Source organism: Paramormyrops kingsleyae, chromosome 15 (assembly GCF_048594095.1).
Source record: "Paramormyrops kingsleyae isolate MSU_618 chromosome 15, PKINGS_0.4, whole genome shotgun sequence".
NCBI lineage: Eukaryota > Metazoa > Chordata > Actinopteri > Osteoglossiformes > Mormyridae > Paramormyrops > Paramormyrops kingsleyae.
The window spans coordinates 3,156,352-3,174,593 of NC_132811.1; the positions used below are offsets into that span (position 1 = coordinate 3,156,352).

An 18,242-nucleotide genomic window follows, 5' to 3' on the forward strand; every position below is an offset into this window, starting at 1 on the left:
CACACGTAGCCAATCAGAGAATAGAACCTTTTGGCCACACCTTCTCGGCGTAATTCTATTGGTGGATGCCAGAAACGTCACTAAGACAAAAAAAAGTTGTAGTTCGGCCGGTGTTTGGGGGAAATGATGGAGATGTCAACATATATGAAAACGTCTGACAAGTTTGTTCATTGTCATTTATTCATATTTTTAATCCTTTCGTTTAATTACCTATCCGCTGTGACTGGCTTTCGGCTGCAATGGGTCACGATAATGCAAGACTGTCCACGGAGGTCCCTTGTTTCTATCATTTCTTAGTCAACACGTTAGTTGCACGTTTCGTTTTTTCACCCAGACAAAGCGTCAGTAGACGTAACAGAGAAAACTAACATTCTGCATTCGTACATAGGTATGTATTTTGGGACACATGTTGTACTACAAGTACAAAATAGGAAAATCCCACGCTTTTAAGAAACATTTTAATTTTTCCTTTCTAGCTCTGCTCTGCCCCAGTGCCTTGCCGAGTATCTGCTCTTCATTTTGCTGCATCTCCACCCGCGCTAAGCATAGAGAGGGAACTGAAAGCATGCCTTTACAAAAAGGCTAATGGGCATTCATTTGTTTTGGAAAAATCATCTCTGGATAAAAGGTTAGTGTTTATCTGTTCAAATTCTTGGGTTGGGTTAATGTGTGTTAATCAACCCAGAAATGAAAAGGGTTTGAAGAATTGCACTAGTACGTATCTGAGGTGAGTACAGACCAGCACCATTGCGACAACTACAACAAATTATAACATATATTTTAGGAATAGGAGGAAGAAAAGGAAAACGCCCAGTTTTTTTTAAAAAAAGGACTACAGGTGAAGTTCATAAGAATTTGTTTAGTTTGAGAAACAAAGAAGAAAGTGGTATATTTTCTACCTATGCAAACTTCTGTGTTACACAAACATGTTCGGTGTGTTATGTATGTTTATTAAACAATAATAAGGAAAAGGGTTATATACAGCACTGACAGAATGTCTTGGGACACTTTCCTAATTCTATAAAAAATAATTTTCATTGGTTTCATAACAAAAGTCCTTTGACAAGCAATGTGAAACATATCTGCAAAAATTCTCCCTCCAGACAATTTCTTAAGTGTTGTAATTTTTTTTTGACTGACTCAGTTGTGTTCTTGCCATTTTACTATGAATTGCAATTATATTCTTTGGCTCCCAAAGGGAAACTGAACACTGATGTTTGGTGTTCGTTGTTGCAAAATGTCACTTATTTAAAAGCCCCCAATGAGAAAGCTTGTCAAAGGACTTTTTATCTCACAACAGCTTTTTCAGAACTATAATTTGGGTTTCAATTCATTACTACTTAAAATAAATGTTTTACTTCAAACTACTAGCTGATTCAAATGTGATATATATTTTTGTAAACAAATTAATAAAGTAATGATTTTTATTATAAAACCAATAAATCTGATTTTTTTTGTTTTGTTGAAATAAGCAAGTATCCCAATTATTACAAATTTCCATGCCATTTAATATTTATTTTTTTCCTGCACGATCATCTTTGAGAGTGTGATGTACGTGTACTCACTGTACTCACTGGTTAATGTGCATTAAGTCACACCTACAGTTTGTGGAGATCGGCGGGATTCCCCTGGATTTCTGAATTGTGCCAGACTCTCACTTCTGTTTAAAGTTGGTCACCCATTAACAAATAAGTTCAAGCTTTCATTTACAAAAGCCCGCTGCATCAAATTTAGTGATTCTGTGATTTGTAAAAGACAGCCTTTTAGAATATTAATATTAATCAAGGTTGGAATAAATCTGATCCTAGCCATGTGTGTATTTTGTCAGCACATGTACAACTGCCATTACTGCCAAGGCGTAAACAAATTACACATGTGTCTTTCACATATTCTGGTTTATTCTTCTCAAATGCTTCAGATATCTAGCCAGTTTTAAACGGTTAAAGGAATTGTTCTCTGATCAGTTTATGCAAGATTCTTAGAAATTTGTTGAAGAAAGCACTGACAATGTAACAAATAAAAGATATTTGTAATGTGTAGTAAATAGGTAAATAGGGAACAGACTGTAATGGAATAATGTGTACGTGGACTGGCGGCATTCATTGATTTTACAGAAACACATGGTATCCTGGAAATGATCAGATTTTGTTGACTTTGTTTAGGCAAACATCGTCTGTGAATCGATTTGTATAGCTTCTGTGTCATGGAGAGTCCGTAAATGCCGGGGAGAGAGACATGAAGAGGTGAAGCATGACTGGCAGGAGGGTTGTAAAATAAACAGTTATGTATTTACAGTAAATTTAAAGAAACAATTTGCTAATGAAAAAAATGCTTTATGTTTTGTGGCACAGGTGCAGCACTGGTGTCACCCTGCCAGTTTTGGGACTCGGCTGTATGTGTGAGGAGTTTGCAGTTTGCATCTTCACCCGTTGCCATGTGAGTTTCCTCCAGGCCCCCCCCCAGTCCAAAGATATGCAGTTAGTTGAACCAGCCACTGTAAACTGCTTGCAGTGTGTGAATCTACGTATGGTGTGTATGTGTGATATGTGCTGTGCCATGGACCGGAATTCCATCCAGTGTGTATCCAGTGTGTATCCAGTATGTGCCCCATGAAGCTTGGGACAGGTTCTCTGACCCCCATCCTGTAACCCAGTCCAGAATAAGCAACTGGTTGGTTAATGGGCAGGCGGGTGGGCAGACGGTTGGTTGGATGGTTTTATGATGACTTCTGCCATCAAAACTAGTAATGTTGTATTTTTAACAGCATCAACACAGACATTTTACCCGTGACGTAATGAATGGCGTGATTGACCATCACTTTTTTTTTATTTGGAAGATCATCTGCATGCAATTTGCATTTGAAATGCATAGCTTGATTTCGGTGTTTACATGTGCTTGTATTTCTGTTATTCCATTAGTAAACATCTTGATGTGAATTGTCATTGACTTTGGATATTAATTAGAAAAAGTTTTGTGGGTGAACCTTTTATAGAATAAATGTCATATACTGTTATACGGGATACCTTAACATGAATGTGTATGTAGGTGCAGGCAGGATATGTATACCTCATAATCTATTGATGAATGTTACCTTGTGTGTGACTTTGGTATATTTTAAATATTAGTGTCCCTCAAGTAAGTCTGTTTTGAATGATCCATTATGCATAGTAGGTCCTGATCTCTGTGATATTTCTACCTTTTTGACGTCAGTTGCCATTTGTAATTGTTGCCCAGGCAACGGCCAGCCTCCCCTAGAGATAAGTCGAGGGGATAAGGCCACTCTGATTTTTTTTCCTTTTTAGGTTTAAATCAATTTCCATGTATCGGTAATTCCATTTCATTTGACTTCTGTATTACATCTTCAATCTGATATCTACTCATTTTGTTCAAATCAGTTTCTTACTAGTTCCTCATTTCAAGATGTTGCATCCAACACACAGTATAGCATCTATAATATTTCTTTTTGTTCTGCAGGAATATCGTAACGACATATCAATTTACGGACAATTGTTACCTTTATGGTTGGCCTCTTACTTGCCCCCATTCCTCATGTATGCAAGCGGTGCTTCAGTAATGTCAGAGCTTTTATCAGAAAACGGTAGGACCAGCGAGACCAAACAGCAGATATGACTTTTCACGTCTTTTTTTTTTTTTTTTTTAATCCAGATGTTCTCCTGGTTGCACAAGCTTATGTGTGTAGCCAAAGAGCCAAAGGACCTTCACCTATACTGTATGCTTAAGAGGTGAGTCAACGTGGATGTACACAACACCAGGCTTCAGGGCTATTTACAGCCCGTGCTCCAAGCTTTTTTTAGCAACCAAGCTATTGATGTGCTCCCCCCTTACAAATGTCTTTCTTTTTTTTTTGCTTGACAAGAATTGATCTAAGATTAGATTACTATGAGTTGCTGAATGCGCCTAACCAAAATAAAGGCTGTCTGATTCAATTCACTTTTTTTAAAGATTGTAGAAGAAATAGAAGATTATAGAAGAAATTATACAGCCTCTCCCCATGTTACAATGGGGTTACGTTCCAATAAACCTATCATAAGTCAAAATTAATACAGTTCACCTAACCTGACAACATCATAGTCTAGCCCACCTTAAACACGCTCAGAACACTTACATTAGTCTACAGTTGGGCAAAATCATTAACACAAAGCCTTTTTTATGATAAATTGTTGAATATCTCATGTAATTTATTGAATAATGTACTGAAAGTGAAAAACATTTACCCATCGTAAAGTCGAAATACACAGATCATCATAACCCGGGGAGCGTCTGTGCTCTATAATTGCTTCATACCAAAATGCTTCAAGGATCTGCAGTAACTCAGATAGCAGCAAACCACCGTAAGGAAGTAGGGAAGTGGGATATCCTTCAATATAGTCAGAGAACAAGCATTCAAATCACTTAGCATTAGGGGCATCGGAGGGGTATGGGTACCCTGGCAGATTCAGGGGGGGCAACATCTGATGGGGCCCCTTTTATTCATAAAGGTACACGCAGAATTGGGAGGGGGCCCTGCTTAGCATATATATATTTACCTCTAATACAGATGTATAAAGGGGTAATACATTTCTATTTTGGACGTTATGAATATATCATAAATGTTGCAAGTGAAAGATTGCATACTTTGTATTGTATCACATGGGATTTAACCTAAAACTAAAACATAAATATGCAGTAAAGTTATAACACCAACTTTACTGTTTATTACAGTGTTTCCAGTATAAATTCTCTTCATTATTATAACTATTAGAATGATTAATCACCAGCACTGGATACATTTAAATATTTTGCAAGATGTTTCAGTTTAATTGAATTTAAATGTACGTGCTAATATGGTGACTACATGAAAAAGAAATCCTTCTTCCTAAACCTGGAGGGGAGTTTTTCATAGCTAAACTTATGACCATCGCATTTTCACTATTTTGCCGTTTCAACAAGCAAATCGATTTGTTGTTTCCACGATAACATTTTCCAGTGAGTTTGCATTTCAGTCCCTTTTAGGGGGAGTTGGACATTCAAACACATGGTTGTCAGGTATTTAATCATTTATATTTGACAGACAGTGATTAGTTTCCACACATTTAATTTTAGTTCATTCAGAAGAATTATTCTGTTAAAATAATTAAATCCATCCATTCATCAATCCATCCGTCCATCCATCTTCTAACTGCTTTTCCAGGTCACGGGGGTCATGGGTAAGTTCTGGAGCCTATCCCAAACAGCACAAGACTGAGTCACACTCCAGATGTGAGGCCAGTCCACTGCAGACCACATACATGCACAAACTATGTGTAACTCAGAGACACCAGTTAGCCTACCCGCATGTTTTTGGATGGGGGGGGGGAACATGTGAACTCCACACATACAGGTAGGATTCATAGTCTCATCTCAAGCAGCATGAAGTAACAGCACCACCCACAGAGGACACAGAAGCAGAAGAATGGGCCAAAATCTCACCTGGACACTCTGAGGCTGGCTACTGTGTACAGAAAGCATCTTGAAGCTGTCATTGTAAACAGCAAAGGCTTCTCCACTACTTATTATATACATTTTACTAAGGGTGTTCAGTACCTTTTCCATGAGTCAATCCACTTAGTTGCACATAACTTTTGTATGGATTGGAATGTTACGATTTCATAATGTCTGGTGAGCTAATGTCTGGTCTAAATCTCATGTATCACGTGCTGAATAATTATTTCCGCCAATGTATGAACCAGAGTGATTGTGAGGTGATTATTCTATTTAATGTTTTTAAATATTTGCAATATTTACAAGTGTAGCGTTACTGCTATTAATTTTCCATGTGGTGCATTTTTTTTCATATGCCTGAAGCATATTCAGTTATATAATTTAAGAGGGTCATGTTATAAATTGTATTCATGCATTGTATTGTCAAACAATGTTTTTACCTCTACATTAATAACATATTTAAATTCAAGTACTTCTTATGTAGTTCATTAATTAAACTGGATTATGTTGGGGAAACTGTTCAGGTTGTTCTTATAATAATAAAAAATGAGGCCAGGAATTTTATTCATTATTTGATGTACAATGGCTTATTCTGCACAGTAGTGACATTATTACCCTTTTTAGTGTTAAAATTTGTTGTATCCCTGAATCCTTACAGGTTTCTGATAATGTCTTCATATTCACCTTGGCTTCCAAATCTTAGCCTTGTCTACCATTATCATCAATATAAGCCGATGCTCCTTTCCAGTATTTTACAATGACTTTGGCATTATGTGTCACATGCAATAAAGCAGCTTATGCAGGAAATACAATTCTAGAACTGAATATTTTGTGACATCACTTCAGTTAACAAGTAGGAACTTACTTCTCATGTTTGGCATGTTCTGATGAACAATATTACTGGGAAGCAGCTTGCCATTTTCAGTATTACGATGGTCAATCTGTTGCCACCTCCGTTAAGCCCCCCCCCCCCCCCCCATGCCAATTCAAAAGGGACCAACAAGAGCTGGGCTCTCTTTCATCTCTTCATCATTGATTATAAGTCTCACAGAGATGAGGGAAAGACTCTCCCACTGAGCACTTTTATTGGCTGCATTAACAATTCAGGAGTTCCTAATGGGGGAAAAAGGAATAAATAAATACAAATATTATCACGTCCAGGTTTAAACTGTTTGATGTGGTGCTCTAATGTAAATACGTCTTTAAAATATTACTGTTTGTAACTTTGAAAGGCTCCATGTTTCGAACAGGGTTAGATTCAGATTTATTTCACAGATAGCAGTTTTTCATTGATGATAAATTGAGTCTTTCCTGATTTCTGTGTGTTCATCCTCAGATTCTCTACCTGACAAGATCTGGAAAAACTTAATGTGTTCGGGGAGTGTAACTCCATGTTTTTATTAGGCTTTTCCATTTTTACTGCTCTAAGTATGAAAACAAATGGGTAATACTTTACTTGAGGGGGCACAAATTATGTAGTAGTAAGTTTATACTTAATGTATAATTAACCAGAAACTAACTGATCTCATCTTCATTCATTATTAATCAATCATTTTGGTTCATGTATTTCATGCAGTTATTTTTCATCATTTGCACTTGAGTAGTAACTGAGTTAATAAGTTACTTGTGCCCCCTCAAGTAATCAAGTTAAGTGTTACCAAGAAATGTATTGTATATTTAAGAGAGCTGTTTCTATATACCATAGACTGAGGTCTTTTAGGGCCACCATAATGTCGTACCTTTTGGCTTAATTATACTTCACATATAAATAGCCAATATATAGAAAAAAAAACTTTTGAATTAACATTTTCTTGTCCCTTAATTTTCACACACAGTTTTTTAAGTTGTCACTTCTGTTTCTCTGGAGAGTAAAATTCTGTATAATGAACCACAAACTATTATTTTCAGCAGCAGAAGGGGGTCATGACTTGTGATATCAGAGGACACTGCTTTTACGTAAAATTGCATAATAAATATGTCAACTTGTTCATCACTAAAGGCATTCAGCTCAGCAAAACAACCGAATATTAAACAATAATTAGAAAGTAATTTTCTATGGCAATAGTTAAATGTATGTTTACTGTTTAGTGAAACTAAAGGCAGCTCTCCATCTTCATTGTGCAAAAAATGTTTTTACAGTTAAATACAAAAAAAAAAATCAGAATGACATTAAATGTGACCTTCGAGAATATTAGTTTCCATCAAACCATTTCCAATGACCAGTGCAGAATAGCGGACATGAATTACTCTCCACTTTCACTGGCGTGCGCTACACTGCACGTTGCTCAGCCTAAGTGCAATAAGGGGGATGTTCCGATACAACCAAGGGATGACAGTGACACACAACTGAAGTACTAACACTGCCTGCGAGCCTGACCACACTTCACAGTCCCGGAATGAATATACACACAGAAGCAAAACGTCTACACTTTTACAAAAACAGATCTTTCTAAATTACCCCGGTCTTAGTCGTTTCCTGTTTCCCGTCCTCCCTTCTTTCTCTAAAAGCAGCTGATAGACAATACCATTAACTTTCGGGGTGGCACCAACTATTTCGGCACAGCGACTTGTTTTGCTCCGCTATAAACAAAGGGGAAACGGGAAACACCGAGAAAAGAAGTACAAATACGTCTTAGGGGACCATTTAAGGTTAAGTGGTGTATAGCGAAAGGAGATTTGTTTTTTAAAATAATGGCACTGTTTGTCAGGCTCCCCTCCGCGTAGGCTGTTGCCATGTTCCCAGTTTCTATATGGGTGTGGTGATTAGATAGCAGGGCGAAGATTGACTCAAATCCTGCCTGAGTCAATGTTGACTGGCCCTTTAAATCTACAAAGATTTCTTTAATTGAAATATTTTACGTTCTGACTTATTATAGGGGCCATGTGTGCAGTCTGACAGGGGACACTTACGGGTAGGCTGGAAGACTGCGGACCGCCCAGAAACTCTACTTCAGGTAATAAAGTACAATCTAATGTCTGTTTGCATTTTCTTGGCGCATTTGTTTCCTGCTTCGCTGCACAAAATACACTCAACAACAAAAACGTATTGTGCTTCACGGTATGATGAGAAAAGTGTGTGTTTTTTTTGTCTTTTGGCAAACCTTTACCCACTTATGTGCTTCACATCATTAGTCCTGAAAATGAGCTGTTGATATTGTTTTAAAGATTTTTTTTTCAGCTTTTCTTTGTCGTTGTCTTTTAATGGTCGGATTTCTCGGTTATTATAACGCAGCCTTGTGATAATGACCGATATCGCCTTCGGAGGCAACAAGTACGTTGTGAGAGTAAGTTGGAGAACAAGCTGCCATTTCGTGCGGTGTGTGTGTGTATATATTTATAATATATATATTTGTGTGTGTGTCTCCATTTGAGAAAAGTTGCTGCTGTAAATAGGTGTGTGTGGCGGCGTATGTGGATCGCAGCCCTCGGACCCGCCAGCTCCGGAGCCCGGCGGCTCTCGGCTCTCTCCGCACACGGTGCCGCTTGTCGGGCGGCAGCTCCGCGGCGCCGCCTCTCCCAGGGCCGCCGCCTTTCTGCTGTTACTAACGCCGCTTTACCGACATCCATCTAAAGTACTGCTTGTTTTGTTTGTCCGCGATATCATTCATTCACTTTGTGCCCCTCTGGAATGAGAGCCGCATGCACACCGGGTTACTTCGGATTCTTCTTAATTGGGGACTGGAAAATAAGGATTTATTTTTGCATATGGCCTTTTCCTTTAAGCAGCATTCTTATATAGGTGATATTCGTTTCAGCTTTATTTGGGATTTCCACTTCAGCACCTTCAATATTGAAAGTGGAGGTTAAAATATAAGTAATTGCAAATAACCACAATCAGTGTTCGATGTCGGGGGCACGACTTCATTTAAATACAAAGGTCTGTTCATTGGGGGGTGAATGGAGCCAAATTAAATATTTGGGGGTGCACACCCCCCTCCCACCCCTCGGGTCCTATGCCCGTGATCACAATAACAGATCTGTAGCTGTTAATAATATTTTCAAGTTGAAATCCTCTATACAAACTGTGTCGTGCATGGGTCTGGGTTTAAAACACTGCGGCGCGAGTTTAACTGGCAGCCGTGTTTGATGGGTCGTGTTGAGCAGGTGTGTACAGCACCTTCGTCTTCTGCTGCAATGCAACGTTTTAAATTCGGTTTGTAGACTTATTTGTCTTTTTGCACTTCATGCAGGCTTCCAGTGTACGGGAAATGTCACGATGTTCCTGCCTACAGAAGTTCAGGTCTCTCAAATTTGAACCTATCCCCCTTTGCGCTGTTTTTCCCAGTTATTGGAGCTCCGGCTTTTTGCAGCTTTATGAACTATTGTACATACGAATATTTTGGCGTGTTCTCTTTTGTCCTTCGGGAGAGTATTACTCACGTACTAGTCTTAATGCGACTTGGCAGTTTCATTGGAAACTAGTTTTTCTGGTATATATTTTGATAAAACTTGAATTACGGTTTCACCTTCTTGTACAAAAAGTACATGTACTTATTACTTTATGACTTAAAAGAAACCTTTCAAAAGTGTTTTAATTAAAATAAGGCCATGCCAAGAGCCTCACTAGCGTTCAAACTAATGAACTATTGTACATACGAATACGTACATACGAACCTTTGTTTTTATGATTACAGAAGATTCAAATGTGTGCATATCTTCGTTTATGATGTATTTTATATAGGCCTAGTGATTCTTAATCCATCCGGTTTACACTTGGCAAGACAAGAGCTTTCTGTAATACGCTGCTCTTTTCATGTAAGCATTTTTCTTAATATTGTGCAATCCGATATTCCACATGCTGTAGAACAGAGGTAAAATGGTGCCATTCCTTGTATTTTTTTCTAACCCTTTCAGTCTTGTGTTTCTAGATGGCTGTGCTGAGTGTAGATGTCAGATTTTAATTTAGCTGAAATATTTTTCATAGAAATTGCCAGTTAATGCATCTGTTTAAAATGCACTGGCACTCTGTTAAATTCTTTTAGACATCTACTAAAATACTTGATATTTAAAAGCATAAGAACAATCAGTTCTTGTCAAGTTGGTATTGGTTATGTTTTTTTTTTTTTTTTATGGGGGTGGGTTCTCCACTTTAAATATTCGCAGGTTGCTCTCCTTCTAGTCCCTCATTATGTTCAGGATACACTTCTCTTCTGAAGGAACAGTATTCTGAAAAACAGATGCCTGCATCCTAAAATTACTCTGCTTATTTGGTGATGCTCCAAATACTGAATCTGGAGTTGTATGCACTGTAATATAATAATCACTGTAAATGTCTAGGTTGTGTGTCATAGTTTGGAGGTTTGGCATGGTCCAGTCAGCTTGTTTTTAAATGGAGAAAAGTCACTAACCTCATGCACACATTTCCTAGCAACAACATGCTCATATATACTGTATGAATTAAGACGTTTACACTTAATGGCGACACGCATTCGGTTTTGTAAAACAAAACATTGTGTCCTGAAATGGTCAAATCTTATATTTACGCCCCCCCCACCCCCCACCCCAGCAGGGAGCCAATGAATAGCTCGCATAACACTTATTATGAATCCGATCTTTCAGTTTATTACTTTGTGTATAAATGTGAACTCGAGTTCATCTCGGATGATAAGCACTGTTCTGTCACAGCAGGTTGTTGAGTGGATGTGAAAGGAGAATAAATGTTAACCCCCCCCCCACCGATTTGATATAAACTCATGTCAAACACGTAGATCCCCAGATTATTTTCCTTCTAAATTGAGGATGGAGACCCCTCCCTTAGACGGCCGCCAACAAACAATGGCACCCATTTGAATACTAAAAATTCACCAAGCAAACTTCAATAGTAACATAGAACAGTTGGCAATCAACAAAAGGTTTGATAAGCCTCCAGCAGGACATCAAGAGCAACACCAAGTACTTCCCAACTAGAAGTAGATTCTAGATTTTCTAGAACCTTCCTCGGTAAAATGTTAGAGACCACCCATTTTTACTGAATGGAGGTGGCTAGCGTTTAATACGACTACAGCATGATGTAAATTTAGTTCTCTGGGAGGGAGAAGAGACCTTTCGATGGACAATCGACAGTCATAGCATTTCGGTTTGTGGCGCTGAACAGCTTCGACTAAGCGTTCCCTTATTGTGGTTTATACAGCATAGGCCTTTTTTTTTAGGTTTAATTTTCGTCATGCTGGTCATTCGCTGGTAGCACATGTATCCAGCAGTCAGCCCTGACTGATTCAACAGCTGGTTTATTGGGCACATCAAGGACTCAGACTGCAGGGGGACCACGGTGTTCACCAGTGTGTAGTTAATACTCGACTTTCAGTCTGTACCTTGTCTAACACTCCTGTTTGAGAGTGACACAGCTGGCGTCACTGCACAGACGACGGGAATAAAGCGATGCTCTCCTCTTCTCCTCAGTGTCTGACCCCTCTAGCCAGGCTACTGAGTAGCTGAAAAAGGCTTTGCAGCACTTTGAGCGTCTTATCCCTGTGAGAGATGAAATTGTGGTTAAGAGTCACAGTGAGCCAGGCATGTGTGTATCCTGCCAGAAGGGAAACTACATTGTAAAGCACAATGTATCTTGGTGGGGAATTCCCTGCTGGTGAATGCAGATTCTGCTAGGCTTGAGCATTCCGGAAGAGTCTTTATGGCCATTGTTCCGAATGGCTCCACCTCCCAGGGAATCCATAAGTTTACTGTGACCATTGACCATTGGAATGGTTTTCAACAAATGACTCATTGTTCGTCGGCCATGTCTTCAGCCGGTATCTAGATTAACTTGAGAACTGGCCCAGGGAGCTGCATACCTGTGAGAAAAGAACTGAGAGTGAGGTAGAAGGAAGTGAATGTGTCTCGTATCCAGTGAAGCTGCGCTGAGATCACATTAGGCTTGTTTTCAACGCACGCTCACTCTGTGTTTATGTTGAAATGTGGAGGTGTTTACGGTTCGATGTGTGAATGATGGTGAAGCTTTGCTTTTGGTATCTGTTCCACTGAGACCACTCTTTCACTTGCTTACATCTTTAACTTGTGTCTGTTGGTGGATTTTAAAGGCATAGGCTGTGAAATGTGTTTTTTTTTTTTTTTGTTTGTTTTTTAGGAGCTGATCAGGTTTTTTGTTCGGAGATCATGTGACCAATTCTGGCCACTGAAAGTATAGGATGTGCCCTTCAGTCTAGCACTGTGAAATATCAGGATGAATCAGACTGAAGGCATTGCTCACCCCCCCCCCCCCCAAGTTAAATGCATATTAAACCTTCAATTTTTCATTAATTGACCCAAAAAGACCATTCAGTGAGGAGGTACTACATTAATCTCTCTCTCTCCTTTTTTGTTTCCTGTTTTTATGCGCCATATGGGCCTTGAACCCGGCACTCGTAGCGGAAGCCCGAGGCCCCAAGCCGATGCCGCTGCTGGAGGAAGGCTTCCTCCTTTTCTCTTTCTCAGCCAGGGCAGCGCAGATTTAAAAACGTTCATCCCCCTAGTTACGCGCGGTACTCTTGCCGCTCCTCCTTTTCTCCTCCTCTTGCTCCCTCGCTGCACACGCATTCACAGTATCGTGTCTGTCTCGACGCGGGGCATCCGCTAAAGGAGGCTTGAATGCTTACGCTATGGGGTATTGCCCCGAAGGGTTTCAGAAACAATGGGCGTCCCCGTAGGTCAGAGAAACCTGGTAATCTTTGGCTTTCTTGTCTGAATGCCAGCTTCCCGGGAACAATCTGCCTGACGTGCTTGTGGCTGTGCCTGGTTCTGTATTCAGCAGGTCGCCAAACACATTTTACACTACTATGCAATTTTTACGACAGTGGTTTTGAGCCGTTTAATGAAATCACTGTAGTTTACATGGAATAATGCAGGCAGAAGTGCCCTTTTTTTCCATTTTAGCAGCTGATTGTACAATCCCAGTATGAATTTCCTGAGGCTAGTTTGTCCTCCATGCATCCCAGCGGGAACGGTCAGAATATGGGGTGAAGCAAATGCCCACTGTCGTCACCGGCAAGCGGACGTGGTGACGCTTAGCTGTGCGAGGCCGTGCCAAGCGGGGCTGTCACACGCCATACAGACCCCCCCTTTGTGTGCTGTCCTGCAACAATGCGCTGGGCCAATTACCTCGCTCTCCCGGCAGGCTGGCGTCCCAGTCTTCATCCAAGACCCTGAAGAATTCCTCAGCCAGCTCTGTGTCGGGAGAAATTTTGTTGGTAGATTCTTTGTTTATACTGGCTGTGAGAGCGGCAGGGTGCACTGTTGAGGAATTTTGGCCTTAACAGCATTTTTCTTCTGCATGAAACACCAGTATATTTCCTGCTTCCAGAAATAAAACCTGAAAGCTTTTATTTTCAGAGCTTGATCTTTTGGATGCGCGTAGAAGGATTACAGGGTCGTCTTTGGCTTAAATAGCCATTTCCTCATTCCATTCTGGTTCTGCATAGATTTCCCAATGTGTGGGTTAAGGGCTTTGAAAGGAGGAAGAAGGCATTTCTTAACATGCCAGCAAAGGGCTTTTGTCAATTGCTGATCAGTAATAATGATAAATAATTCATTCATTCCCTGATTGGAGCCATCGCATCGCACAGAGCTGAGTACAGGTGAATGACGAGTAAACACTACTACACCTTTCTGTTACTGAGCGTTTTTCGTAGAATAGCCCTAGTGAAGAACAAATCAATTTTTACTCCAGTTTACTTCATCTCTGAGACATCCTGGCCCCAGGAATTATGAGCTCACACCTGCCACACCTTTTAGCCAGTAATGAAGGCCTCTCAATCTGCGATTGTCTGAAAACCTAATCCTTTGTTTTTGGTAGAACAGCTTGCTTTTGTCAGTTCCTTTTTAAGATGTTGTGTGGATTTACCAATGAGTCATTTTTTGGTTAATAAGCAAAGCAGTAATGAAATTTGTCAGTAGAAGTACGGTCTTGATATGGAGCTGCATTTGTTTCGACCTTGTATGCCGACCATAAATCTGACATTATCGGGTGACTCTTCCACTGAAGATACAGTTACAGTAGCAAAGTGAATGAACAAACTTACTACACTTCATCTTTAAGTTGTGGGAGGTAAATTGATCCTTGTCAGATTAATCAATACCTTTATAATGCATTGTCTCATCTTAATGTCAGAGGCTTTGAGGCAAAATCATTATGCAAACCGCGTTGAAAGATCCAGTGGCTGTATGATGGGCAACCCCCCTAAAAGCCAGGCACATGATCTCAGGTCATGTGGCTCTTTGGTGTTGCCTCCTTGCTATAAGGGGCCTCGGTGTTGACCATGCAGGATTGCCGTGTTGCCAGATGTTCCGTCTTGGGGTCCCCTGTGTCCTGGTCTCCACGCAGCCTCCGGGTCAGACAGAAACGCTGAAATGTTTTTCCTTAATGTGGTTCTGTTCTGTACATTTAAAATTATTGTTCATGACTCTAGCTGCTGTGTGTGTGTGTGTGTGTGTGTAAGTAATGATGGAAAATGTTCTTCATGGCACACATACAATTTTAGTCAAAGTTCATCTCACTGACTGCTGTCCGTGTTTTCAGCCAAAATCTTCCTACAGTTACTGCAAAAAAATTTTTATTATCCCTTTGATTTTTATGAGCTGAAGCATCTGTTGCAAGTGCCTATTTTTGGAATAACTTGAGGGTTTTTGGCCTGTTTGGTCAAATAAATGTAAGCAGTAAGCAGTGCTCTTCATGAAAATAGGCATGAAATGACCCAAGCAGACTCTGTACAGTTTGTACGGTTTGTTCCCGTTCACGTTTGTTGGTGGAGCTGCTAATTTTATTTGGCAGTGATTTTTCTGCACGTTTTTTTTAATTTTGCAGGTTTAAAATGTTATTGCAACCACTTGGTCCAACCTGTGATGTGAGATTTGGGCCGTTTGCAGACTTGGTTTCATATGCATTGGGCTGCCTTTTGACATACTAAACGTTGACTTGCCAACAGGAATCTTCACTGGCTTTCGTTTTGAAAGGTGCCTGTCAACCTTGCATGAGTCAGTCGGTTTTGCTGGCCGGACTGAACCATGAGTGAACTGGAGCAGCTGCGACAAGAGGCAGAGCAGCTGAGGAATCAGATCAAGGTAAGAGGACTGACTGCAGATGCAGACCTACAATTACCTAAAATGATCATTTAAAATTATTATTTTTTTTTTGATCCATTGAGATCCATTTTATGCAACCGGCCTGCTTCTCTGTTGCTTTCAGCATGCCAGGAAAGCGTGTAGCGATTCCACTCTTGCACAGGTAAGGACTTGAGGGTGGGATGTGGGTTATTTTTGAGCGATTCCTTGGAACAGTGTTTCCTGATCCGGCCCTTGAGGACCCGCATACAGTCCACGTTTTGATTATTGATAGCTGGGAGGGAGCAAAAATGTGGATAGTCTGTGGGTCCCCAAGGACCTGGTTAGGAAACACTGCTATAGAAGAAGCAGCCATGGTGCAACTGACTTGCAGTTTTACGCTTCCTCGAACCAAAAGAACATCGTGTACTCAAGGGAAACATCATGACACTTTCCCTACTGGCCTAATGTTGCCTTTCTGTAAATGAAATGTATTCCACTTAGTGTTCTAGTTTATAAACTGCTGACATGTTCTGCACCGAAATCCGAGAAGAGCTGTGAATTTAGCGGCTTTGCAGCATCTGGATTGACTTGTAATGTCCTGCTCTGCACGGTAGATCACGGCTGGTCTGGATTCAGTGGGTAGAATACAGATGAGGACAAGACGTACACTGAGAGGACACCTAGCAAAAATCTACGCCATGCACTGGGGAGCTGACTCCAGGTCAGTATGGCGTTCCGGCTCGATTCGACTGGCCCTCTCTGTCTCTGTAGGCCAATCGTATGCAGACCTCAGTCTCATTTCATAATTTGACAAAGAGTAAAATATTAAGTAGCACATATCTGTGAATCAGCCACACTTGAGCTGGGATTAAAATCGTTAATTATTGATAACTCTGTCTGTTAAAGTACAGCTCTGCTGGTGATATTCTTTTTTTAATTATATCTCCCCGAGTGTGAAAACGGCTCGTTTTAAGTTGCCTTGCCCCAAGGGGAAGGAGATATGAGTTTTTAGACGCCCCCTGGATGACCTACAGTGGGAGAAGCGCCCTGTGTTTGTCTCATATGCCTTGGCTGACATTTGGGGCCCCCCATTGCACGCTGCCTCACCCCGCGGACGGGGCTCGCCGCACTTCCTCCTGCTCGCTGCAGGGGTGGGCGGGGAGAGGCGCCCCTCCCTCCTGACTGCACAGGCCCTGACAGATCGCGCTCGTGAATATTGCATGACATGGCACAGTTGGTGTGGGTAGTATCTGCAGGTGCGCCGACTGCGAGGATGGCATGGGGGAGGGGGCACTGGGGGGGAGGGGGCACTGGGGGGGGCAGATGAGGCTCTTGGCTGCTGCTGAGCCTTCATTAAAAACCCAGGTGTGGTCTTTCCTGAAGTCTGCGCGGCTCTAGAGCACGGCGCAGTTTCTCTTGGTGCTTGATTTACATTTCTAATAAACCAGTAGCCTGATAAGATGTCGTCTAATCCTATAGGTTACTGGTCAGTGCTTCCCAAGATGGAAAACTGATCATATGGGACAGCTACACAACAAACAAGGTGAGTGTTGGGTCAGTGTATTCTGTGACGTGTGTCAGATACCTGTGCAAGTTCCTGAGACTCCTGTCTTTGGGGTCCTCTCGCCCCCCTCGTGTCGGAGGGCTCTGATGGCTGTTCTCCGCCCCCCCCCCCCCCCAGACACACGCCATCCCCCTGAGGTCGTCCTGGGTGATGACCTGCGCCTACGCCCCTTCTGGCAGCTACGTGGCGTGTGGCGGATTAGACAACATCTGCTCCATTTACAGCCTGAAGACGCGGGAGGGCAACGTGCGGGTGACCCGAGAGCTGCCCGGGCACACGGGTGAGGGGCCGGATCTGGGGGGGGGGGTGACCCGAGAGCTGCCCGGGCACACGGGTGAGGGGCCGGATCTGGGGGGGGGGGTGACCCGAGAGCTGCCCGGGCACACGGGTGAGGGGCCGGATCTGGGGGGGGGGGTGACCCGAGAGCTGCCCGGGCACACGGGTGAGGGGCCGGATCTGGGGGGGGGGTGACCCGAGAGCTGCCCGGGCACACGGGTGAGGGGCCGGATCTGGGGGGGGGGGGGACCCTCTGACAGGGATGCACGGATGGGAGCTGAGGGGGAGCAAAAATGTGGACTGACTGTGGTCCCCAAAGAGCAGATTGGGAAGCACGGCTCTTTGATAACTAGGCCTCTCTGTAACAAACAGACTTTCTCCGCAGGGGAAATGATTCCTTCTATTTTTTCATTCCTTGTTCCCCCTTGCAGGTTATCTGTCTTGCTGTCGCTTTCTGGATGACAACCAAATTGTCACTAGTTCTGGGGACACCAACTGGTTTGTTAAATTTGTTATTTTCGTTTACACTATGTAGTATGTGGTATTTAAAATATTTAGCTTGCCCTAGTCAGTTTGTTTAATATTGCCTGCTTGGAAGCACATCAAAGTTATCAAAGATAGGATCGGGAATGTGCGACGTGAGCTCTGCATGTGCTCTCTTCATCTGAATGGCATTCCCATCTGCCCTGCAGTGCATTGTGGGATATTGAGACCGGCCAGCAGACCACCTCCTTCACAGGTCACACCGGTGACGTCATGAGCCTGTCCCTCAGCCCAGACTTCAAAACCTTTGTGTCTGGTGCCTGTGACGCCTCTGCCAAGCTCTGGGACATCCGCGATGGAATGTGCCGGCAGTCCTTCATTGGCCACGTGTCTGATATCAATGCCG

At 41.9% G+C, this 18,242-nt stretch overlaps 1 protein-coding gene and 1 long non-coding RNA gene across 4 annotated transcripts in view; both read left to right on the plus strand.

The window, feature by feature from the left end:
* Window positions 1–17: 17 nt before the first annotated feature.
* Window positions 18–6,045, plus strand: LOC111860190 (uncharacterized). Of its 3 annotated transcripts, none has more exons than XR_002841981.2 (5): window positions 18–388; window positions 477–628; window positions 2,163–2,243; window positions 2,352–2,436; window positions 3,667–6,045. It is a non-coding gene; the product is annotated as an uncharacterized lncRNA (long non-coding RNA). The 3 variants fall into 3 exon arrangements; XR_002841982.2 differs by lacking the exon at window positions 2,163–2,243 and having other exon boundaries at window positions 3,667–3,743; window positions 3,964–6,045; XR_002841980.2 differs by lacking the exon at window positions 2,163–2,243.
* A 1,962-nt stretch (window positions 6,046–8,007) lies between these two features.
* Window positions 8,008–18,242, plus strand: part of LOC111860399 (guanine nucleotide-binding protein subunit beta-4-like) — an 11,520-nt gene continuing 1,285 nt past the window's right edge. The window contains exons 1-8 of the mRNA XM_072700085.1: window positions 8,008–8,435; window positions 15,424–15,531; window positions 15,656–15,694; window positions 16,128–16,234; window positions 16,993–17,056; window positions 17,195–17,357; window positions 17,785–17,851; window positions 18,046–18,238. Coding sequence (XP_072556186.1) covers window positions 15,475–15,531; window positions 15,656–15,694; window positions 16,128–16,234; window positions 16,993–17,056; window positions 17,195–17,357; window positions 17,785–17,851; window positions 18,046–18,238 — 690 coding nt within the window. The 5' untranslated portion in view covers window positions 8,008–8,435; window positions 15,424–15,474. The remainder of the gene's footprint in view (window positions 8,436–15,423; window positions 15,532–15,655; window positions 15,695–16,127; window positions 16,235–16,992; window positions 17,057–17,194; window positions 17,358–17,784; window positions 17,852–18,045; window positions 18,239–18,242) is intronic.